The following is a 25659-nucleotide window of genomic DNA, read 5'->3' on the forward strand; positions in this document are numbered from 1 at the left end:
ATTACTTTATTGCTGAAGTTTTCAGAAATAAATTATATAATCCACATAGAGAATTTTAAACCAAAAACAAAAGCAAAACTTACCATCTAATATTCCTATCATGAAAAAAATCTGGTTTTGAAATTAAAAAAAAAAAGAGACATGGCATTGAAATACTAGACAGAAAAATAGTAACAGAAAAGGTCACCAAGAACCTACCCTCTGGTGTGGAAGACTCCTTCCTGCGACTGGAGGGTGGAGCTAGCAAACTGATCGGAGTAGGCTGATGCTCTGGTGAGCGGACTATGGCAGACATGATGATCTGCTGCCTGGCTGTGGCTGGAGTAGATGGATGAGGGTGGTCTGATATTTTCCGATGAGCAGCTATAGATGAGATAAATGCCACTCATTAACACAACCAATATGAAACACTAGTTCATAGCAGTGGTTCTGTGTAACCATTCAGCGGTTACAACCCGCAGAAAAAAAGCGTAGCCTTATTGCACCTTCACAGCAGTAGGTAAGAATTAAACAACATATGTTACTGCTATAGTGGCACACAATTAAAGGCATGTTTTCACACCAAAAACGTGTGTCTCCTTCCAGATTCACCTTTTCTGTTAACCCCTACCTTCTTCACGAGCAGATCTGAGTTCAATGCGTGTTTTCTGTAGAGCCTCCTCCAGCTCAGCAGAACGAGCCTTCTCCTTCTCCAGTGCCACTTTCAGCTCATTGTATTGCAGGGGAACCTGTGTGGGTAAAGAAGGGTCCTCTTTCCGCCGACTAAACAGGCCCTAGCAACAGAAACACACAGACAACTCCTAACTCCTAGTAAGAGATGGCTTAAACTAGGCAAAGTGAAACTAGCTAGTGGCAGTCCGGCCAGAGGGCCTAATGGTAATTCTGATATGTGTAAGGATGGATTTTTAGTTCATATTGGCACTGGAGAGAAAATGTTGAGATATGGATTAATTTAAAGAGGGACGTACATTACCTGTTATAATACTTACACCTTGAGTTTCCGAAAGCATCTAAACAGAGGATCTCAAAATACGTGATTAAAATTAAATTACTTAATTCAAAATGAAAGAACGGCTTATGACAAAGATGTGACAGAAGTCACATCACCTGACTAAGCAATCCTATACTGTAACTACAAGACAACCACTCTAGATACACAATAAGTTCATATACACATACATACTTACCATTAAAAAAAAAAAGCATGCTTAAAGTTCTGTATTCCTACAGCCTCACTGAGGTGTAGCTACTGGGTTGTAACCTAAGCATTCTAGGAATAACAAAACAATGGAAAAGCCACAAAGAACACATTCTGCCTAGTAAAGTTTGTGTTCAGCAGCTCAGAATGCTCTTAAATGAGGACACATTTGTGTTACACAAAGAAAGATAAAACAGAATATTTTGAATACACAGCACATAACTAATCACAAAACCATCATTTAATTCCATGCCTCTCAAACCTTTTTCACCCACCTTTTTCTTTTTCGCTGGTTGGTCCATCTTTGCCTGCAGGAAATCAATGAGTTTGGTTTGCTGAGAAATAGTACCCTCCATTTTCACTTTTTCGTGGGAATAGAGAACCTGTGAACCACACACACATATAAGAAATTTCATCTTAATAGAAGAAACCAGATAACTCAATAGCAGAACAGAGCTAAAAAATAGTATAAGGAAAGTGTCACACAGAAACAGTAGATCACATCCTAAAACCCCACAGGGAGTGAGTGGGGTTTTATGGGGAACACAGAGTCCTGCCTGCTGTTTCCTCACTCTCACCTGAATGTTTTCCAGCTGATATTCCAGGTCACTTCTTTCAGTCTTCAGAAGATCTGCTCGATCTAGAGCCTCTTGCAGACCTTGAGTTAGGCGGAAGATGTGGTTCTTTTGCAGATCCATTTGCTGCTGCAGCTTTGCCTGCTGTTAACAGGAAAACAAAGGCCAGTGTTTTGGTGGTTTTGTTAGCTTGTTTTTAAATAAAAGCTATTAAATATTATCACTCCTTGTAAAATAAGCATCATTGCAGAATTTAAAAGTAAACAGACAATTCTTTAAGAGCTGTAAAATTACAATATTCTAGAAGTTTTCCTTCCTTTCAGAACGCATCATGACTAAACAAGCATTTCTATGTAGTGTATTTATGTTAATCTGTAGCAACACCATTTCTTTCAAATGCATGTACAAGTTATTTACTATTTTAAGCATTTCATATCTTGTAATTATTAATAAGACTGGACATACATGAAGAATTTCTGGATGTCATTTTCTCAAGCTCTCTATACAATCACCAGAAGCCACCTCAGTACTTGTAATTAAAAAAGAAAAAGAAAAAAAAAAGAAAAAAAATCTTTCTTATACACCAAGATAAACTCCTTCCTCTGTAGTTATATGAGATAAGGAAAATTATGTCCAATTGTTTAAATCTTTGTCTCCAACTAACAACAGAAAAGGGCATATGACAAACTAATCCTAATTCTTTCAGGTTTTATACTTCTTGATGAGAAAGTCCCTGAATACGAAAACCATTAATGCTCGTATGTTATGAAGAGCCAGAAATCTTTCACTGTGATGCATAATGAAATTCTCAACTCTGCGATAACTTGTCAGTACCCCAAGTGCACCAAAAGGCTCTACTTTACCCCATCTAATTGCCTGTAACCACCCCTCCCCTGAAATCCTCCCCTAGAACCTCTTCCCCAATACCCAGGTCTGGCTGCCAGCATTCAATGTCTCACTGATATGGTGCAGGTGTGTAACCTTGGGTCAGACTTCTGTGAACCAAGATAAATTATGAAAAAAGAGCTGTGGGAAGCCTCACCTGCGGCCTCCACTCATGCACCCTCAGCACATTGGCTTTAGGGCTGTTTTTAAGCTACTGTCCTTGCACTTGGTCTGGTCAGAGCTATGTTGTAAGAATGCTGTGCCTGAGCACGCACCTTGCCTTGCAGACCCTACCTAGGATGTGCCTCATCACTACAGGCTTCTGTAATGATCACTGGGCCGCTGGCTGAACTTGATTACCTTCACCAAACCTGCTCTGCTCTTCTTGTTCAGGTACTGTGAGACTCTGCTCACTGGCTGCAAGGTCTCTGTCCTTGCTTGACTTGCTGTCACGCCTGGCTCCCAGCTCACCTTCCCTTGAGGAGCAGTTCACTTTCACTGCTCCCTGACATTAGCCGCACACTTTGCAAAGTTTTAAGAAAAACAACCCCCCCAACATTTTTAATCTCCCTAGTTATATAGAAGAAGGATGGATGTGTAACACTGCTATTCACACAACCACCCCCCCTCAAGATGTGGAACCTTCTTCTGAAGTTATAACATGAGTTTTGAAGGTTACCTCCTCCAGAAGTCTCTGCTTGAGCTCCCTTTCTGTCTCAAGCTTCTGTTGTAAACTGCGTGCATTCATCTCCAACATAGCATGCTTCTTCTCCAGGTCATTGAGCTAGGCAGGTGGGATAGATGGTCAGAATAACATTGAACACTAATAAATACAGCGTTCCACAATCTTAAAATCCAACTTCACCACGCACACACTAAAGAAAAATGATACAATTATCCTTTACTTACTATAAGATGGAAACCAACCAAACAACATTTTGGTACGCCATTGCTCAAATGCAGATATCAAGTTATGGAAGGACTTCACTCCAGGCATCAATAGGCTGCTTTCTGCTTTAGTCCATTTCAAAAGGAAACCCAAGGTTTTCGGCTTGAAGATAGAATTCTATTCTATGACCTCCAGTCTTTTTAATTTGCTCTAACACTTTGAAAAAGCTGCTCAAGACCACATTTCTACAAGCAATATCTCTAGAAAGTACCTCATCTAATTATGAAAGTCGAGGGTTGAAAGTTACTTACCTTATCAGAAAGGCTCTCAGCTTTGAGTTTTTGTTCCTTTAGTGCTTGCTGGAGGGCTAGAATCTCTGCCTTGTGTTCTTTGACAGCTAGTTCTACCACCTGGCGAGATTCAGTAATACGCTGATCTGCTCTCACTCTGTATTAAAATGGAAAATAATGTTACCTAACTCCTTTCTGGGCTTGACCTCTTCCTAGCATGCAGTGGCATCAATAACTCTTTCAAGGGGTTGCCTCAAATTCAGGATGTTACTTTATAAAGCCAGACTGTTTGCTGCAACACTTTTATATTATATAATCCTGTTCCTGCGCCTGCTAGAACTACAGCCTGAAAATCTCGAGACCCCACAGGAACAGTTAGGAGCAAAGGCTATTTTTCCATATAATAAAGTAGAAGATAATAAATCAAGACATTTCATAAATTACAATGATAAATACCACTCCCCAGGAATTGCTCACTTGCAAAGGAACAAAAGGAACAATATCACTGGTGAATGACTATTAACTAATAAACCATTTTTAGAACTACCTCACAAGATTTTATATTTAGTTCCAACTCCCATATCCTATTCTAAATATAGTTTTTGTACTAGCTTCTATAGAGCATTTTCACAAAAGTTAATAAAAGGGGGAGGAGGGGAAAGAGACCTGCTCTGTTTCTCAGTATCCAGCATCCTCTGCAACTCTCTAACTCGACATTCAAACTGGGACTTCTCATCCCCTAGAACACTTCTCCATGCTTCCCACTGACGCTCTTTCTCCAAGAGTTCATCATTCAGGGCCTCCAAGTCCATTACTTGCTCTTCCAGCATTGTACATGTTGTCTTCAAGGCCTCCATAGTCTAAAAATAAATCCTCCTATCAATTCTCACATCCCACATCAAGCGTGCACTTTAAGCTTCAGCCTTACCATTTAAATTACAGTACATGCAAATTGGCAGCAAACATAAGCTGGTAAGTCACAACCCATTTATTTCAAGGCTTCCATACCTTCACTTGCGATTGCCATTAATGTCAGTTCCATCTCATTATGAAAATTTTGAGATTTCCAGGGTCACAAAATTAAAATGAATAATTCTAAATTACAGTATCTTCAGAGTGCAAAATTTCTAAATAAAATTGCATAAAAATACAATAGGAAATACCAAAAATTTCCATTCACTCAACTGCTCTGGGAAGGAAGGCTTAAACGCCATTGCCCTAGAAGCATATTCATTTCTTATAGGTTTCCAGATTTAAAAGAATTTTTTGCCTTTCAGATAATTAGCTAGCTATCATGAAGAGACTGTGATCCAGACTTATAAAGCCTTACTTGTTTCTGACTGGTAAGCTGCATCTCTCTCTCAGTGATCTCCCGACGGAGATGATCCACTTCACTTCGCAACTGGACAACCTCATCGCTGGCCCCTGAGGCCTCATCAAGTTGTTTGGACAGGAAGAAATTCTGATTGTTCAGTTCTGCATTGTCTTCACTGAGCTGGTTCAGCTGCTCTTCCAAATCCGTAATCACCTAGAAAGAAAAACAAATTAAATTACATGTCAGTGAGTACAGTCTTTTGAAAAAGTGTTCTCCTCTCAAAGAACCATTTATTGCCAAGCAAGGAGAGAACCTGGCTTTTAATTTTTTTTCAAATGTAAACAAAAGCAATATTGTAATGGTAGACTTTATGCACTGCAGTGTACTTTGATTAGGAATAGAGTTTTGTTTCTTACAGAAAATAGCTTGAGTTTTTAAAATTTGATTTAGAGTATAAATATGCTGCACAGCAATTATTATTTGAGAGAGAACTGTCACATCTAAAGCACCAGATTGGGAGTCAGGAGTTGTGACTGTATTCTCAGATCTGCTGCTGACCTATGGTGTGCCTTTGCCAAAGCACTTTACCTTTTTTTGCCTCCGTTTCCCCTTAAGTGAAATGAGGCTAATACCTCTCAGAGAGGCTTTCGAAGCGTGATATTTAAGAAAACTGAAGAAGAGGTGCAATGGAGGCAGCACAATCTGATGAATCTCCCCAGCAATTGCTTATATTACTATATGTAACACTGTATGTAACCAGGAAAAGCAGAAAAAATTTGAAAAATATATTCTATCAAAGTAACACCATTACAGATGGCAGCACGGGATATATGAAGAAAGAAAAAAGTGGCAATGCAACAGACTAACAGAAAAATCAGTGAAAAGCAAAAACTCAGCAAGGACAATAGCCTTGCCTTTAATGAAGTGGAAGTATCCATTTGTTTAATCAGAATAGCATTATACTATACACTTAAAACCACATTCCTCTTCAATTTAAAGAAAAATATGAACAACGGTGGGCCATTTTCACAGTCCCATTTGATTTTTGTGAATGAAAGGCCATGAACACTGGATGGATTAATACCTGTAGCTCCTCCTAACTCAAAAACAATGTCATCACAACAGAAGAGAAAGAAACCTCAGTATAATCTTGAAATCAGCTTAATAAAAAGAATTTCAGAAACTGGTAAACTCTATGCAATTCACATTCAACTCTTACAAATATGTTCTAAAGGCATTTTTTGCCTAGATGTCAAAGAAAAGTGAATAAGATACTTCATTAAACACAAAGAATTTAAATCCCAGAGCACAGTTGGCCACATGTTCAAATTTAAATGTTCCAATTTCCAACACAAGCCAAGGACTTAAATATCTAAAGCAGTAGAGCATAGAGCATACAGCTCTTCTCAGCTATCTGGAAAGATGACAACCATCTCTTTTTGAAGAATATGTAACGCATATATTGGCAGCCTTTTACCATGCCTCTCCTAGATCTAAATTAACAGTATTTGATTTTTAAACTGTCAGCAGAAAAAGACCAACTGACATTACTCCCTGCTGGGTGAAGGGGAGTTCCTGCTACCCATATGTTCAGGGTCAAATCAAAATGATTCATACTTTAAACCACAACATTTCTAATGAAAATCTGATCATGTGGTTGTTTCTTGAGCACTCTTACTGCCCTGTTCAAAATATACATTTTATTCTGGATTGCATACATCAAGTTCTCAAAGAACGCAGGCTGTGTCATAAGGATGTGTTAGTGTCTATGTTGCTGTAAGGATAGGAACTTAGAAATGTATTTATACAAACAAAAAGGAACAAAAGAATACTTGTTTTTACAGTGTTTTACCTACCATTCTTACAAGTAACATCTGAGATTTCTATGAACTGCCAGATAAGATTGTATCTCTTTTTCTTCTACTTGTTCTTATTTTTATGTTTAAGCACACCACCTATCTAGGCAGTTTTAAGATATTTCATACATATATGCTTTATTCCACATGTATTTTATATATTAATACAAGTACTTTCTATAAAAATTATTAAACTAGTTTTGAAATACAAGAAAGCAGAGATGGGGGAAACACAAAATGGATAAGGTGACATGCAGAGTTAGTGTGCCAAACTACTTAATTTTTTAAAACTGGCTGTATTTCAAGTTGATTTTATCCCTTAAGGGCTGGAAGTTAAGCTCCCATTCGCCTTTATTCTATGTTCTGAGATTTTGACTTCTTTCCCTGCATATAACTAAAATGAAACCAGACCATTTTATATCTCACTGTTATATTTTATCTAGTAGGATATTTCTGGAAAACTTAAGACAAGTTACAAAGCAGTTAAGAAAGAAGGGTTCCAGAAGAAGTGACACGATCTCCTTTCTTGAATATTTTCCTAACAGTATATTTATTGACCATTTCAAAATGGCTTGGCTAAAATTCCAAATATATTATAACCTATATAATGTAATCTATAGCGATTGATAGATTTTAATTTTTTTTTTAAGAGAGAAAATTTGTTCTTCTCAGTACAATTTTCCTTTTTTCACGGGGAAAGGGGAAATTTGTTAACAAATCCAATTTTTAAAAGCTACTTCCAGCTATGTATAACCCAACAGGCTTACAGAGTTTATAAATACTATAAAGCCCAAATAGTCATAGGTAATACTGACACAGGAAAATGGGGCATGGTGTGATATAAATGCCTGTCCTGGGAACCAAGAAGAAAGAAAACACAGATCAAAAAACCACATTTAATAGGAAATGCTGTCTTCGGCATACATACATACAACCTATGCTAGAATCCTGTACCTGAAAAGAGTCAATAGCTTTAGGTATTTTTCTTTTCAGTTAAGGAAATCCCCAGGCAAAAAAACCCAAATCAACCAACCAACCAACCCTGAGCTATTCTGGAGTTAAATTTGAAGTATATTAAAGGAAAGTCTGTAAGAAAACACTATTTTATCCTTTAGAAACCCATAATATAATTACAAAAATCTTCAAATTTGAAGTTTATAAAACAACCAAACACTTGAAAGCTCGGAAAAGCAATTCTAGACAATCTAGGCAGCCACTGTATCTGTGCCACTGTATCATCACTCACAGAGCAACTGAAATTTTGTCTTCAATCTATGCACATCTTCATCACAACTAATCCATAAAATAGATATAATCTAACCACACCATGCTAATCTTGGCAGATTGTTCACGACATACCACATCTACGCGCACAACTTATCTTTATACTGATACAGAAGACTGTATCTCATTTTTAAATATTACAGAGTAACCCAAGCATAACAGCTCTTCAGCAAAAGTGACCACATTCAGCACAATTCCCTCCCCATTGCATGGTTTCAGAAAAGCAAAGTGTTTCTCCATTGTGAGATTGCACAGATTCACAGCTATTATGCCTGGCCCTACAAACTTCTCCAGACATGGATCACAAATTAAATATTATAGCAACAAGCCACTCAGGACCATGATGATTAGGTTTGCATATCAGACACAATGTATAAAATTTAATCCATATGCTCCACCTATCAAAACCACAGGCAAAATAAGGAGGGAAAGGAGAAAAGGAAGCAGTTTTAGAATACTACTAACTGCAGCTTGCTAGCTTCTCCATAACCTTATTCCTTCATGAAGACATCTCGGTTCTCAGATGCCACCAACAAACATGCAGGAAAATGCTAGGAGACAGCAAGGTTAACTGTTACAGGACGCTATCAGCAGCATGTTATTTGGAATTTAATGCAATTTTTTTTACACCCTTAATTCAGAACTTCCAGGCTAGCGCTTAGTTTTACTCTATCCATTTCCACTCCTCCCCACCCCCACTAATCTTTACTAGAAAGCTAGCTGTCAGAAGTAAATAGGAAAAAAGAAAAAGGTATCTCTCAGCCCCAAGTTATTGTGAGGAGGAAGCAAGAGCAGGCATCAGACTCAATTCGTCTTAACCTATTCACATTTGGATCCGAGAGAAAAAGCTTTTCTAGCAGAGAAATACCAAGCATTGTAATGGAGCAGAATACCAAGCCTCTTAATGAACACAGCTGCAGAGAGATACCAGTCTTATATCTCTACCTGTTTGAACAATATATAACAGTGAACTCCTCACTTTCTTCCCCTTTCCATAGTCAGGCAACATCTGTGACTTGAAACATACCTTACACAGAGATCTCAGTCTCCAAAAACTCATCATGGCTTAGCTTGAGGTACATTGCTCTCGTTAGTAGCTGCAGAGTAGTAGGACATTGCACAGCCTGCATTCCTCTTCTTCCCACACCAACCCATTATTAAAACATACAGTCTCCTGTGCTCCTCTATCCCAGTTCCCAGAAGACGAGCTGCCTCTACCAACCATGAAACTCGTCCTCAAATGGTGATGATGCCGTTGTCCACAGTGAAGGTCCCATTAACCTCTTTCACAGCAACACCTCATCAACACCCTAGAAGTCTCTGACTTTTTGTCAGGCTACAAAAACTACAAAGCTCCATTTCTGTTCGTAACTGGCATCTGCCATCACATCTTCTATGAAATGAGAATCGGGGATAATCCCTCCCACTCAACAGCCATTTTTTTTTTAATTTTTTTTTTACAAATTAAACAAAGCCATATAAAAGTTTTTGCCTGGGTATTAGCCTTGTTACAGTGGGCAAGATCCCTTTACTCTGAAACATGACTTAGCATCAGAGTATATAACATCTTTAGACATAATTTTGGAAGTTCTCAAGAACACAGATTATTCTTGTATGCCAACTCAGTGAGCCAATGTGGAATCAGGATCTTAGACCAAAGTCAGGAGAACTTTATGCATAACTAAAATTATACATGTGCTAACAGGCTTGCAGATTTAATGCCTCAATATCCAATCTCATAGACAAGTACAGAATCAAGCCTGTTAATACTTAGGAACACAAGATGATAACAAAAGAACCTCAAGGAGGGAAGATAAACCTTGTTTTATTGGAGAAATCTTGAATAAATGGAAATGTAATATCCAATTAGTATTAAGAAATGCCATTCTCCTTGCTAAAGTAAAAGCAACAGCCTGTACCTGAAAAAAACCTAGAAGATTCAGATGCTGCTTCCCTGGAATAGCAATAGTAATTTACCAAGCTGAGTGTAAATGCTTCTTCATAGGATTCTTTTCTTCTAAATATTTATAGACTTTACGGCCAGCTTACTAAATGTTTTCTTTTTTAAACAATTCTACTACTATTTAGACAATGTGGTTGTATTTTTAATTTAAAATGTGTCAATGATCCAACAACAAGCCATAATTAAGAGGCAGTTGGAAACAATTGACAAATATGTAAATTTTCCTATTTAAGAAAATGCCTTTTATTTCTCGATCTTTTTCTGATTGCCTGGAAAATACTTTTAACACTCAAATGGACCATATTTTTGATAGAATAATTCTTTAAATGTAGGGAACTAGTCCTTCTCCCTCAACAGATTTGCTGGATGATCTATCATTGTGAGAAGATTATGCGTGTGCCCACATGCATCTGTGTCTGTGTGTGTGTGTGTGTGTACAGCAGGTACTACAGTTTACAATTTTTATTGTAATTATATATCCTATTATTTCTTGCACAACTGAGAGACAGAGAAAGCAAATGCTAGCATTTTCTTTTTGACCCCCAATAGTGAGAGAGATGTCACAAGATGAAACAACACAGAGCTATCAGAGCAACTAAATAGAGATTCACAAATAAGGCAGAAATTATGACCAACAACATAGCAATGGTCTCTATGTATGCACCCCAAAACACAGCAAATTTAAAATGAACAAATAGGAGAACCTGAAAAATATCTACATGGTCAGAGACCTTAGCAAAAGGAAGAACAAGAGTGCAGCAAGGGTACAAGGAAAGCAGACACACATTTGAGGTGTAAACCTTCTCTACAATCAGAAGCTGTGACCTTTGTGAAGCTAGAGAAACAGGAGAAATACCATATCTTTTGAATACTATGAAAGTACTGAAGTAATTCAAGCTTTCAAAATTTTTTTCCCTGTCTAATCTTATTTTCATAATTCTTATGCTGTTTGAGGCTTCTCAACAAGATTAAATAAAAAATAATTCCATACCAAAGTTTGCCAGACTAGTTCAAGGAGTTTGTTTCAGCTTAAAAAGGATATCTTTTGAAAAACCTGCTAAAAGAATAAACCCACTCATTATCATGCTGCGTAAGTAGCAGCATATTACAACTATTCCCTCGAAGTGTTATTTTAAAAGGAGTATACATTCTAATCACCTTCAAGTAGAATCACATGGTCACCAAAAAGCAAAGCCTGCGTCATACTGGTCACAATCAGATAAAAATGAGGTTGAAATATCTGGTGAAGGCACTGTAATAAACATTCCCTGCTCCCTCACTGTCAGTAGAAGATTGTCCTGTATTTTCTCTCAGTGCTCCCCAGTAGACAGGATGGACAGCTAGAACTACTCGTAACACAGAACAAGAAACATGGTCAATTAAATTATACATGCATTCTCTTGGGCTGGAAAGAGAATGTATGATGAGCATGTATTATTCATTTAGGAACTATTTAATTGATTTCTTATTGATGAGGATGTCTGATCCCACTCATCCCACTGAAGGGCCTTACAATGCACAACACTTGTAGAAATCTTTTTACGCAGAACCTTTGAAGCTCTCAACATTCTTGAAATGTTACGGGTCAGTCTTCACTGCTGGAGATCGTTCACACTTACAGAGCCTAAGTGGTACTAGATAATGAGTTACAACCTCTGAAAGGGAGCCTACCGTGCAGTGAAAAGAAGCTACAGATTCTCCACAACTGGTTTTTGCCTGCATCAAGATCACAAAAGCATTTTCATAGAAAGCTGTCATTCTGTATGAAGGGCAAGACAGAACAAAAGAAGATCAGCTGTGGATGCAAGAGAAATGATAGCACATATGGAGCTAGAGGATCAATCTAAGTAAATGAAGAAGGGAACAAAAAGTAAAGTTTCTTGTGCAGAATTTCTTTTAGACAGAGGTTAACACACTTTGGTAAGTTCTACTTCCTCATTTCTTCTTATCAGTATATTCTAAGAACAGACTAGAAGAATCCCCTTGCTTAATGCTAAAGAGCAACTGAGGAAAACAGAGTAACTCTCATCCTGAAAAGATATTTTTGAAAGATGAAAACTTGCATGTTAGATACTCAGTCCTACAGCATGAAAAATTAAGTTTGAGGAAATCACTGGAAGTAGGGAAAAAATCAAGATTTAAAAACCAGCAATTAAGCCCTGTTTACAGGGTGGGGTAAAGAGAAAAAGCCTAGAAGGATTGGCAATCAATGCTGATCCGGAGGACTGTGGTCCTTATTCAACACTTTTGTAATTCATGTCATTGGAAGACAGATGCTCTCCATCAACCATCATAAAGAAGTTTGAAGATAGCGTTAATCTGCAAGAATCCCTATTGACAGACAAACCCTTGGACATCTCTCCTGGACTGATGAAATGAATCTAAAACCGTGTCAAAAGATCTCAAGCAGTAGAAGGTGCAAATTAAGATCCTAGAGTCCTCTCTGCTCTTTGAACAGATGACATGTCAATGTATTACTTGGGACCATAACATTTCTTGCCTCTTCAAACAGTGTTAAAGTCCTACTTAAAACCCAGAGTAGCATGAAGGCTCTTCCACTCTGGCCTAGATCTACAATGCAGCTCAGGATTTGGACAGGTAGATCTTTTCTTCTTGTGAGCAGAAAAGATCTTCACCTACAATCATTTTTTGCAGCTGCTACACCATTCTTATTAGCTGCACTGCAATGAGATATTTTAATTTACTTTCTTCTCCAAAAAGAAGAATAGCATCAATTTCATGATCAGACTAAAACCTCAAAGTTGAGGTTTACCTGAAACCTAAAAGAAATCAAATCCAATCAGTCTAGCTCCTGCTAACACCTTGAAGCCAGAAGTCCACATTAGGAACTAGTGTCATCAAGGATTAAATAAGTAAATTGTTTGTTTCCTTATCCTTAATTTCAAAATAATTCAATGATCTGTATTTAATACTCACTGTGCAGCTATTACGAAGGGCTTCAAATTTACGCTGGATTTCATCTCTATGTGCCTAAAGGAGGTAAGAAGTTAATCATCAATTTTTCATACATTAGAATTCGAATCCAACAGCTGTTGCTAAACAAACTGCAGAACAATCTACCAGCAAGCAAAGTTTGGAAGGCAGATGCTGCAGGCTATGAAAGCACTCTGTAGTGGCAAAGAACTGATTAGCAAAAGTCACATCCTACTTAATCAAAATATACTTATGCTCCCAATTCTGAACTACTTTAGAAAAATGTACAAACTCGAGAACTGAATTATGTAAAAGGTTCCATCTGAAATGGTCATCAGAAGACATGTCGATTCCATATTAAGTTTGTACGTTCTTGACATTTAAATTTGAGTTGGTTTTACTTCCATATCCAGATTGGTATTTCATATAAAATAAATACTGCATACAATTTAACGCTTGCAAAGAAAAACTATAATGAAGTATTATGCAAGCTATCCCAAACAGCTCTGCCAATCTACCTGAGTCCTACCATAAAGTACCGTTTAGTCCTGAGCCTCTCTAAAAAGCAGTGATGAAACATAATAATCAATTCTTTGGAAGACAGCATCCAAAGTATGGAAAAGTGCAAAAATTTATTTTAAAGAGTTCAGTATTGCATGCACCATTTTACCTCCTAATTTACAAGCAAAGCATGACAAAGCAAAAGTTCTTGTTTCAGCCTCATGGCCTCTCTCAAAATTCATCAAACTGATTTAACAAGTGTCTAATGTCATATGCTATCTGAAAACTTAACAAATGAAAGGTTAGTGCACTAGCACATCCAGCCACCTTTCTTCATTCAGAACATTTTCCTTAGAGCCAAGAGACTAAACAGGAAAAAACTGTTCAGCAGAAGTCAAATATGAGAGCTAAAAAGCTATCTTACCACAACAGGCAATGTGAAAAAAAAAAGTGGTATATTAAAAACCCCACATAACAGAAATACTCCCAAGCCCACCAAACTGGACTATCTTACAACAGCTGGTCCAAAAGCACTACCATTTTGCCAAATTAACTGAAGCAATAACTGAGTAAACACAGGTCATAAAAATTCATCTGTTTCACTGGTGGTGTAGGGTAAAGATATTAAGCACATCACCATCCCACTGGCAGCAATATTAGTTGTTATGCAAAGCTTTCAGCTGGGAGGGGACCGCCTCAGTTTTTGAGCAAAAAAGAAACTGATGCCATGTTCTATTCAGTTATTCTTAAGTCTTGATGTTGTTACTGTACTTTTCCAGCATGTACCCACTTTAGAACAACTCTGAGTGAACAGTTCTCCCATTCATCTACCCAAAGCATCAACATAATACAAGCATCTATCTCAGCTGAGCCCACCATCCCTTCCGAAAAACAGCAATGGCAGAAATATTCGGAACAGTTCTTCAATCAAATGCCACTGGAGCAAGAGGATGCCCATTTTCAACACTTCAAAATAACTGGATTTGAAGGTCATTAAAGACTGCTGCTCAGTGGGGGTTACCTGATAGCAGGTCATATACTTCTCCACTCTCTCCCCCCACAGCCCTGGGAATCTTTTATGACAGAAATATTTCTTAGAATCAAGCAGTTTGAAAGCATCTTTTTGTACTCAAAGGACAGCAACTAGCAGCATATAATTTAGAGTTCCATTTACTGGGGGGAGGAATTGAATGTTTTTTTCCTTTATATCATTCACACACCTCACCAGAGACTGCAAGACACACATGACAATTTTTAATGGAATAAGCATTGGAATAAAATTACGAGCTAACAACACTATTTCCCTAGGAATTTGTTGTTTGGGGTTTTTTTTCCCCTGCATAAGTATCCTCAAAGCAGGGTAACTGATAGAAAAAACAAAAAATAATCAAAACATTTATGATCCTGAAATACTTTCAAACTCATGAGGTATTATTTAAATAAGTAAATCACAGAGTAAAACTCCTAACAATAACAATTTCATATGCAACTTTCATCCCATCACAAAAGAAATAATGCTCTTACAAACAATCAATCAGTTTTGGCAGCAATGAACCACTACTAGGAAGTATTCATATGGTTAAAGATAATAAGACAGACAAAATTTGACATTTTAGCCATTCCTGCCTCTATCAACACAAGGCATAATTCATATCCTCTTCTGAAAATTAAAAATTAAATAGTATAAATTCATTTTAATCTCTTTATGAAACATGCACCTACGTAATTCTATCTGTATATATAGCTCATAGTACAAATTTTAGGGCTTACCGTGAGAGCTTGAATCTCTTCCTCTGCCTCAGCTGTTGTCTCCTCTAGTTCAGTTTTGGCTTCGCGGAGCTGATTCTCCAGGGCTGTCCGTGCAGCCTGCAGCCCAGTAATTTGAGATTCCCGCTCCTGGAGTGTCAGCTGCAATTCTGTCAACTGCCTTTTGAGTTCCAGCTTTTGTTCTTCATGCTCTAGACCAACCTGACAAAAGAAAAAGTAGCATCCAAACATAAGTTACTAACAAAGAAAATATAGGCAATGTAATCTCATTTCAGACCTCACTTTAAGATGCCATTGCCATGTCTATCCCAAAAATCACATCTTGACAGATTGCTCAAGTCACTGAGAAGTCAAGGACGCAGCTTTTTCTACTACCTAAAAACTACTGGTTTGCTTTGAAAAAGGTTAAAAGCAACCTGACATTTTGAAACAACAAGGGCACAAGAATAGTTCCAGCTATGACTCAACTATCACATAACAAATGTTGATACAAAAACCATAAAAGTTGAAGTAGTTTGTGATGAACTGTCTTCACTGAAATTGAGAATCTTTAAGAATCTTTATTTGAGAAACTTTAGGCATAAACATCAATACTAATCTTTACGTGTATGTAAATATTACATACATTTTGCAATTGACTTTCATATTTCATTTTCCTTTCAGATTCTTTTTAAAGAAACCAACCAGATCATCTGGCTCTAGGTTTATTTGAATGGCTTCTGTTGAAGGTTTTCTTGAGGCATACTCAGGGATAAACATGTCATTTCCAGAAATGGATAAGAAATGAACAAGCAGCAGAACAGATCTCAGTGCTCAAAATCAATTCCAAACCTTAGCACCTTCTTCAGGCTGTCTGCTATCCCAAGTGAATCTGTCTGTTGTGCTGTAGATGGGCGACAAGCCTGCCAGAAATCTTACACTGGTCCCAACCAACTTCCGGTCAAACAAGGACATGTGTTGGTCGTCCAACCCTCTTAGCTAAAGGCAAGATTTCAGTCTTAGCTGAAAATTAGTTGAGTGAGACTGGAGAAGGTAAAAGAAGATTTGAAGTGGATCCAAACTAGTTGATACAAAACTAAAAATGAAGCACAGCTCACAAATCTTTAAAAATGCATATTTTCATAATACTGTTAGGTTTCCTTTCCAGAAAACTTCTGAAAAATGTGCATGAAGCAACAGGTCTCCTGTTTTCTTATAGCAATTCTGTTGTGTCCTTTGCTTTCTATTCTGTAGACTCTAAGGCTACGGTTAAGCTGGTCACTGTACATAGCTAAGCTTTTATTCTCTACCCCATAACCACCCTAGCTGGACAACATTATAAGGATATTGTACAAAAAAAACATAAATACAATTCTGAGAAAGCAAGATGATCTAAAAGATCACATTCAGTTCATTCTAAGAATGACAAATCCTTAATATGTACATACTTACTTTTATCTCCTTCTAATAAGCATCTTTTTTTTTTTTTTTTACTCCTAGAGGAAAAAAAGTACTGCTAGACCAAACTAAAATACCATTTTTTATGACACACAAAACTAAAACAACTTAATTCTAGTTCTCACTATAATACTTAAAATGGGGTACATTCAAGTAAGTTTGTTTGGAGGGATTAAACCCAAGTTTTCACCTCTCGCAGCCTAGTCTCTAACTCCAGCAGGCGGTTCTTGTCAGTGTGATCTTGGTGACTCATCTTTTCCAATTGTTCTTCTAATTTTCGATTCTGGGCCTCTAACTTTCCAGCTTGTGTTTCCAAGTAGAACTTCTGTTGCCTGAGCTCTGAAATCATCTCCTCCTGGGCTTTCCTGACAGGAGAAAAGCACAAGTGACAAACCCAGAATGTCCTTAACATACGTCCTTTCACTGGGGTGAAGTAAAGAAGAATATACTACAAGTTTCCCATTAAGTAGAATAGTTAAGTTCATAGCTTAAATTCTACATCCCAACCGAAAAAAAAAAAAAAAGTCAACTCTTTATACCTGTCTGCAAAAGATCTATGTACTAGTGTATTCATCAACATATGCCCACAGCACTAAAATTCCATGTTTGCAGGTTGCACAGAAGAATTAGTCTTGTACACAGTAATCTACAACAATATTTAAGCTACAGTTCATTCTTCTCATTTCGCCAATTCCTTGTAACGTGTTTTTCGATACAGGAAAAATAAATTCTAAGAAAAGTTGCTTTCACACAATATATTTCCATGAGATAAGAGAAATCCTATGGTTTAGGGTTTGGGGGGGTATTGTGTTGTGGGTTGTTTTGTTGCCTTTTTTTTTAAGTTGTAAGAGACCTAGAACTTGACCTACATTGAAGCGAAGCTTTGTTGTCTGTGATCAAACTCTTAATCTACAAAGTGAACAAAAATAATTACTTGTGCTCATAAGAATTTTGAGAGCTGGCAACGATTAATTATTACCATAAGAATTTGAAATGGATACCCTCATAAAAAAAAAAAAAAAAAAAAAAGGAAAAAAAAAAATCTTCATATGTTATTTACAACTCCTGGAATCATTTTATCATGCATTGGAAAAGTCTGCCTCATAGTGTGCTTTCTACTTAGAAGTGTCACAAAGCTTTACATATATTAATGAATTAATATTTTAAGAAGTTCACTGTAAGATAAGCTGTTATTAATCCTATCCCAGAGAAATTATGTGGGTTGCCCAAGATCAAATAGGAAGACTTAACAAAACTAAAAATAGAACTTACATTTTCTGACTCGCATTTCTGTGCATTGTATGCAAAACCACCCTTTCAACCCTTTCTCTTTTTTTAATTTACCTCTACAGATTATTGCCAGCCAGAACTGTCAAATGGTGTTCTTTCACTTCCTACTGTTTACTGGGCTATCTTCTCAGGAACCTGATAATCATTAGTTTCCTCAGATACTGAAGGAACAAAAGCTAGCAGAGTTCCCCTCTCCTCTGAAGGGTTTAATCACTAGTTGTTCTCTTCAAGCATGCTCAGATTAGCTGTAGCTTTTGTGGATTCAAAATACAGTCCAACAACAGATTTATACATTTTCACCACCACAATTCACAAAATAAGCACAAATTCATTAGCCATCTGCATGCACAATAAAGCAATTTTCTCTTAAAATGTTAATTCTGTACTATCTTCTACCAATCCTGCAAAAGTACGTTACCTGACAATATGTCTCTCAATAATCTAAGTCATACGTTAAAACATTATTTTTTTGTTTGTTCTCTACGGATCTCCAGTCAAGTGTCCTGCTCTCAGAGGATGCATCTAGCTCAGCTAAATTCTTACACTCAGTTTAGCACCAATGACTGTGACACTAGACCTTGCATATGCTTCCCAGGTACACATTGAGACAATACTTCTGTTTTATTTCAGACTGAAAGTAAGTTATGGCTTTTGCTGCCTCAACAAACTTCCTGGGTGATTAACTGGAGGTCATCTGGAGCATAAAGCAACACAATTAAATTTCTCAGTTATTTCTGTGAATATTTTTGGCTGCTGAGGCTAAAATAACTTGCCAGATATTTGAAATACAACAAAAATTGGAGCCATTACATATCTGGAGGCATAATCACCACTGAAAAGATAAAAAACCAAAGCAGCTCATTGCCAAAATTCATCCTTGCTTGATTCCATTCAATATTATAGGTGAATCTATCCAAGCACTTCCTACAGAGACACTACCTGACATTGCATCCAGCAGTTGACAGACACTGAAAACCTTTCTGCAGACAGCCAAAGTTGATGAATCTCAACCCAGTAAGAGCATACACTAATTCAGCCCTACCTTGCAGGATATAGCAAACAATCCATGCTTTTTTCTATACTTGAAGTAGAATGCCTTTAAATCATTTATGACGGAAAAACATCATTATAAGGACAAGGAATCTCAGCTAAAATCCAAAGCAAAACAAAGTTCAGGCAGACAAAAAGATTTGACACAGAAGATTTCCTCTGTGTTTAATAAGAATTCACCACAAGAACAATTGCTGATTACACAGTGATTCAAGATGACATTAGATCTTGACCAGTAGTATAGCACAAAACCACTGAACTGACTATTACACCGGTCACTGATGAGAACTCAAGTGAGGCTGAAGCCGAGAAGGCAACAGAGATATATGCAAGTGCTATCTGGGTTAGGAAGAAAACAAAATGAATTGAAGCAGCATTCTGAAGCTGAAGCTGGGGTATCTCCTACTTCGCATTACTTCTGCCCATTTCAGTAACAAAATATCTCACACTCTTGCAATCAGCAATTCAAAAACATTCAGAAAAACTCTTGGCTTAAAAATCTAGTTTTCTTACTTGTCTTCTCACCCATCAGGGCAGGATGGAATGTTTGTGAAAGAAAGGTGTTTAATGTTTTCAATTCCAACATTATTTAACTGTCACAGGAACCAAGGAAAATATAAATGTATTTGCAATATGTATGTTCAAAAAAGGAATATATGCTTCTCCAGAGGTATTTTAGACATTAAAATTATTAGTATTCATTTAACATGTTCGGTAACCCTGCACAAAGCACTAGCCTTAGGAAAGGCTCCAAAGTAAACATTGTAATACAAACCAATTTTCCTAGTCATGTTTGAGGAAACACAGAATATGCAATGAACCACAACTACTTTAGGAACAAGTATATTTTTGCATCACTGAAAAACAAGCAGGGAGCACAGCAGACCTGAAAAAATAACCACTTTTACATTAAGAGAACAGATCTCACTAAGAATTGTTCAGTAGTGACCAGTATCATAGCAGTTGCTATACTTACATGTTCCTCTGGGTAAAAAGGCTGCTATTTGCTGCCAGTTTATTGGCCTCAGACAATTCCACTATTCTCTGCTCCAGTGACCTTATCTTTGAGTCCATTGCATTGATCATCTGAAACAGAGCAATGTGCCTTTGAGACTGCACAATAGAAATAATTATAAAAACAATGTTTAAAAAAGTCTGAACTTTTTCCAGAAACAAAAAGAAGTAAAAGAAAACCAACCAAATGTCCAGAAGAGCATCACAGATGCAATTACTGGAGCTATTTACAACTGCTTTCTATTGCTTTAATATTAGGAGAAAGCAAGCATTATATTATCAATGCACAAAATGATAGGTACACAACAAGCTATGTGGCTACTTTTAAGGAAATATTCTTGAAGATACCTTGAATTAAAAAAACATGCCTTGTAAAATTAGTATTAATCAGTGGATTTCCTTCAAAACAGCTCAGCAACACTATAAAACCTCAAACAAGATTATCTTGCTTGAAATCAGAGTCTCAGAAAGCTACTCTAAAAACGCTTTGATTTCCAATTCAACTATACATACTGCCTTCTGTTCAGCCAGGACTTTACATTTCTCACGTGCTTCTTCTTCATGTCTTCTGAGCATATTCTCAAGTGCTTCCTTATCTGCAAGATCTTTCTTCATCTGATTTTCCAACACCTAAATGAAGACATTTCTTTTTTCTAAATTTTATCTGTTTCACTGGGCAAAGGGCAAGCAGAAAGAAAATCATCAAGAAAGATAGAATATTTTTAAAGCAATTGATCATATCTCAAGCAATATTAAAGCCAAGATGCAATTGCATGAAATCCAGGGAAGAGCAAACTCCAAAAAAGAGCACTCCTTCAGTTATCTCCGAAGACTGAATTTAATGATGGAATTCTATCAAGACATGGAGATACTGTACATTTTTTAAAATTATTATTTTAAGTCATATAAATTGTGTTCAAGATCTATTCCAGACTAATGCAACAGAAAACAGAAAAACTCTATACCCCAATATATACGGTAGTGGAAATAAGGAGGTACACAACCTTTGGCTGCCCTACCAATATGGCTCACAAGTAATTTGTAAGTTCTGTAAGTACGCATGAGAAGACAACTGAGACCCCGTGAATTCTTCAAGTCAGAGACACCAAATGAAACAGCTAAGTAAAAGACTTTTTTGTGGCACAAATACCTGTCATTAGGAACAGGACTGAAGTAACTATATGTTACTTTTTAAAAAAAAATGCATGTTATGTATGTTCAGAACTTTAAATCAGTTGTTAAAGTGAAGGTCATTTCCTTCAAAGACAAGTTTTCAAAAGCACAGAGTCGGGACAACCACAGGATATTTTCTACTGTTCCAGTTACAAACTTCCCATGTCCTCTCTCACCCCTTTGAACCTCTTTCACCTGGCTTCCTGATTCTTCCTACTAAATCCTATATCATATGTCCCTGTAATACATTGGGTCTCTTCCTTTTAATTCTTTTTCCAATCCCTATCCACTTTTCTGGTTTTTATGTCACCACATCCCCCTTCCCAACGTCTACCTCTGATTTTCCTGCTTTCTATCACTCTCCTCTCATTACTGATTAGCACATGCTCTGGTCTGCCAGGAAACCTTCTTACTTCTCTTTTTTCCTCTACATTTCTCCCATAGAAATTTCTTCTCACCTCTTAAATACTACATCCTCTCACATTTAAGCTGAAATGTAGAATTAAAGTCCTAGGTAAACATAGTAGATAAAGATTGCTGAAAACAGATTATGCTTAGTAGAAATAAAGATTCTAACAAAAGGCATTTACTGGCTGACGTACTGCAGGTTCTTTAGAAAAATCCTCAGCCAGTGCACACACTCCTATTTCCCAATTTGTTTTTCCTAATTTTAGATGGTGTCTATGATTCTATTTCTAACTGTTTGTTAAAGTCTTATGCTACCCTGGAAAAGACAAAAACAAAGTGGGTGGTTTCTGTGGCTTTTTGGCAGATGTTACAGCTCCAAGAAGATGGAATTTCAGAAACGCTCTAGTATTTGCTGAATTTAAAACTTGCAGGTAGGCTATGTGAATACTCATAGAAAATCACCAGTAGGAACTGAAAGCTTTTTCAGGATGTGAGATCCAATAGCATTAAGTAAGTATTATTGAGTCAGCAATAGTCAAATTACAATCAACAACTGCTTTCCTATAGTTCTGACTTCAGATGCCACCTGTTTTAATGCAGTGCTAAAGACAGATAAGGTACAATGGCACGGACTAGAAGAAAAACTTATTCAGATTCCACTAAGCTCTCTGAACATTTCAGTAGTGGTAAGCAAGAAGGCAACTTATAAGACAAAGCAATTGGAGCCTAAAGGCAACTGTTTTTCCCTGAACTCATTCTATCTACAAAAGCTTGTAGGAAGATAAGAAGATATTTTTACTTTGAGTTTTTCCTCATAGAATTGTTCCTTCTGTTTCAGCTGCAGTTCCAGATGTTGTGCTGCAATCTGAGCCTCGCGATGCTTTTCTTCCAGCTCCTAAAAGCAGCAGAGATTCATATTCAGACACAAAGAAATAGTAAGCGCTGTGTGTATGCATTAAACAGGTATCAAACATTCTATTCATTCTCTTTTTTAAGGCTTCACACCATAAAAATCCCCAAACTGGGGCTGTCATAGTAAAAAAAACATTACAAGAGCTGCACGTAATCAGTTTTAAGCTTTGCATATTGCTGCTGACCCATCTACTGTAGAGCAGATATACCACTAAAGACAAAGACTTCTACTTCCACAGTAAGAATCTCCATTTCCCAGTAAAACATTCCCAAAGATGGGCCAAGGATGTTTTGTGAAAACAAGCAGTTATAAACACTTTATAGCTGCAGTGGCATCACATGAAGTTCAGATCTATTTTTAACAAGATCTCTCACTTGTTTTCTCACAGAAGACCTCAATAATGGGCCACTGCTGTCTATGCTTTTCATTCTACATTCATAGAGTGGGAATAGCATTTACTTTGCTATATTCCTCAGACAGATGTTGTCAGAATAACTATTTATAAATTGCTTGGAAAATGAAAAGTGCAGGATGCAACATATATGGTAGAACATACCAGAGTATTTTTAACTTCTTCACATCAGATAGTTTGAGCCATGCACAGTAAGGACTTAAATGATTTTGTATCTAAGAAGTTAGCTATTTCTGCTGTCTGACTATATTATCCAGGTTATATCTATAATCACCTTTCAACAGGACACCTCGCAAGAGTTGAGCTTAGAACTTTATGCTCATTCATTGTCATATTTGCCATTCCAACAGTTTCCTTAGAACAAGAGGCAGATCCAGGTCTGTCATTCACTACCACTGGGTTGACTCTTGCATAGACAAGTTCAGGTTTTGGGATGCATCCAGGTCTCCTGTCTGCCTTCATTACTGCATAGCACAGAAAAATTTCCCGATATTTCTGGTTTAGCTCTTCTCATATTCTCTTTTCTGATCTTCCTCATCTTGAAAACATACAAAGACTTTTTGCTCCAGTAATTGCGATAGACCTCTTTTTCCAGAAGTGAGAATCAAAGAGGAGGTTCACCAAAAGTAGGTCATCTACAGTGCCTACTACCCGACACTTCTGCAAGGAATGGAGATTGCTGCTTTTTGCAATTGAAATATGTCTCCCAGCAACAAGAGGGACAACTCACCTCCCCCAGAAGCCCACACGTTTCGGGTCCTGGCAGAGAATCAGACAACCAGATCAGCAGCAGCTTCAAAGCTATCAGCATCAGACTGCTCATATTGTAGCAGAAGCTTCACCAGTTTCTGCAGTGGCACTTAACAGCCAGTGTGGGCTTAAAAAGGTAATCTCTTACCATTCCAGTTCTCGCTTACTATTCTCTATGTAGTGCTAACTTTGTTATTAGCTTCATAGCAATGATCTACACTTTCAAGCAGTAATAAGTATCTTCTCTAACTTGTTTCTTACTACTTCTTATTCAATTCTCTACAGGCAGATCAGCAGGTACTTCTCAGGTACTGCTAGATGAGTGTACATGAAACTAATGCCATTATTCAACAATTTCCACCTTATTCTATGCAATTCTGTATCTTCAGCTCTCTTCCTACCTTTCTATACGTTCTGTACCAGGAAAAGTCAAAAAGTGTTTGAAGAGATCAACTTGAAGGAAGGAACAGGGTAGAAGTAGAGAAAAAAGAAAACTTTACCCCAAGCTCCCAGATCAGAGCTGCAAGGGACTAGGAAAGACTCTGTAGGATTATTTCTTCAATGCCTGTTTGACTTATTTTATAAAGTTACTTTCATATGTCTCCAACATTCTGTCAGAACTACATGGAAGCTATCTATAAGAAGAGCTAAACATATCCCATGGTATAAAACAATTAGTTGGTATTTCTGCCTTCCCTTCCAGTTTTCCCTCCACAGAGAACGTAATCAAAACCAGTGAACAATCCCCAAATATACACAAGAGGCTTATGAAACAATTTGAAGTTTTACACTATTTCTAAACATAAAGTTGGCTCTGTGCCCAGCAAAAACCATAGTCTCTCACTTCCCATGCACTCAGGTTATCAAAACAATTTGAAAGAAAGAGCACTACTAAAGATCGGATTCTACCTTTTCTTGAGAATGCTCAGGCATTCTGATGCTAAAGTCTACATATGCAGCTATTACCCAGAACAAGTATGGGTCATCTGTTGACTCCAAATACTGTTATTTGTACATTTCCATTTGGCCTTCCTCGGGTGTGTCTATGCTCAGGATTGCTACCAATAAAATGTAATCTTTTTTTCCTTGTCATATTGGCAACACAGAAAGAGAACTCATGAGAAACACAAAATTAATTTCATTATTCCACTATAAAATTATGCTTCCTGTCCCAGGGAAGTAAAAGTATTAGAAACACCCTCTGCTTGGTTCACTGTAGACATACCAACTTGCTGTAAAGATTTAATAGTTTTAACAAGGAGAGAAATTGCCAGCAGAGAAGGTATGTGGGTGAAAATGGATTCCTGACAAATATTATCTTTGGAGACAAACAGTTTAGATGACTAATTTCTCTCTGCTTCAAAATGTAAGCATTTGAAGTAGATCTGACCTCTAAATTCCTTTGCAATTTAGTTTAATGTTTTTATTGCTACAGTATCCTGTCCTGAGAATGTTTTACTCCTGAAACAATCATTAGGTAATTAATTTAAATATTACTAAGTGGACTTAAAAGTGCTCCCACTGAGATAACTAGAATTTTAAAGCAGTATTAAAGACTAAATGTATAGGGGTGAGGTTTGTAACTAAAGGTGCAAATAGAATTTGGGTGTTTAAGCTTTCTCCAGTATGACTGGCACAAGAAACAAATCCCTTTACTCAACAATTTCCACCTTATTCAATGCAATTCTATGTCTTCTGTTCCTTTCCTACCCCTTTCTTACAAACTCTTACCCTTTATTTTTCATTTTCACCTCT

The 25659-nt window shown here is 37.1% G+C and overlaps 1 protein-coding gene across 2 annotated transcripts in view; it reads right to left on the minus strand.

Annotated features, from left to right (window-relative positions):
• Positions 1-25659, minus strand: part of CIT (citron rho-interacting serine/threonine kinase) — a 71117-nt gene that overhangs the window by 13356 nt on the left and 32102 nt on the right. For both annotated transcript variants that reach the window (XM_010574498.1, XM_010574490.1), the window contains 14 exons: positions 22629-22724; positions 20762-20878; positions 20211-20320; positions 17085-17259; positions 15461-15658; positions 13193-13246; positions 5168-5365; positions 4504-4697; positions 3859-3994; positions 3338-3442; positions 1777-1917; positions 1474-1581; positions 611-773; positions 199-363 (listed from right to left, as the gene is read on the minus strand). In XM_010574498.1, coding sequence (XP_010572800.1) covers positions 199-363; positions 611-773; positions 1474-1581; positions 1777-1917; positions 3338-3442; positions 3859-3994; positions 4504-4697; positions 5168-5365; positions 13193-13246; positions 15461-15658; positions 17085-17259; positions 20211-20320; positions 20762-20878; positions 22629-22724 — 1960 coding nt within the window. The remainder of the gene's footprint in view (positions 1-198; positions 364-610; positions 774-1473; positions 1582-1776; positions 1918-3337; positions 3443-3858; positions 3995-4503; positions 4698-5167; positions 5366-13192; positions 13247-15460; positions 15659-17084; positions 17260-20210; positions 20321-20761; positions 20879-22628; positions 22725-25659) is intronic.

This window comes from Haliaeetus leucocephalus, unplaced genomic scaffold, assembly GCF_000737465.1.
Source record: "Haliaeetus leucocephalus isolate CR32 unplaced genomic scaffold, Haliaeetus_leucocephalus-4.0 Scaffold13, whole genome shotgun sequence".
Taxonomy (NCBI): domain Eukaryota; kingdom Metazoa; phylum Chordata; class Aves; order Accipitriformes; family Accipitridae; genus Haliaeetus; species Haliaeetus leucocephalus.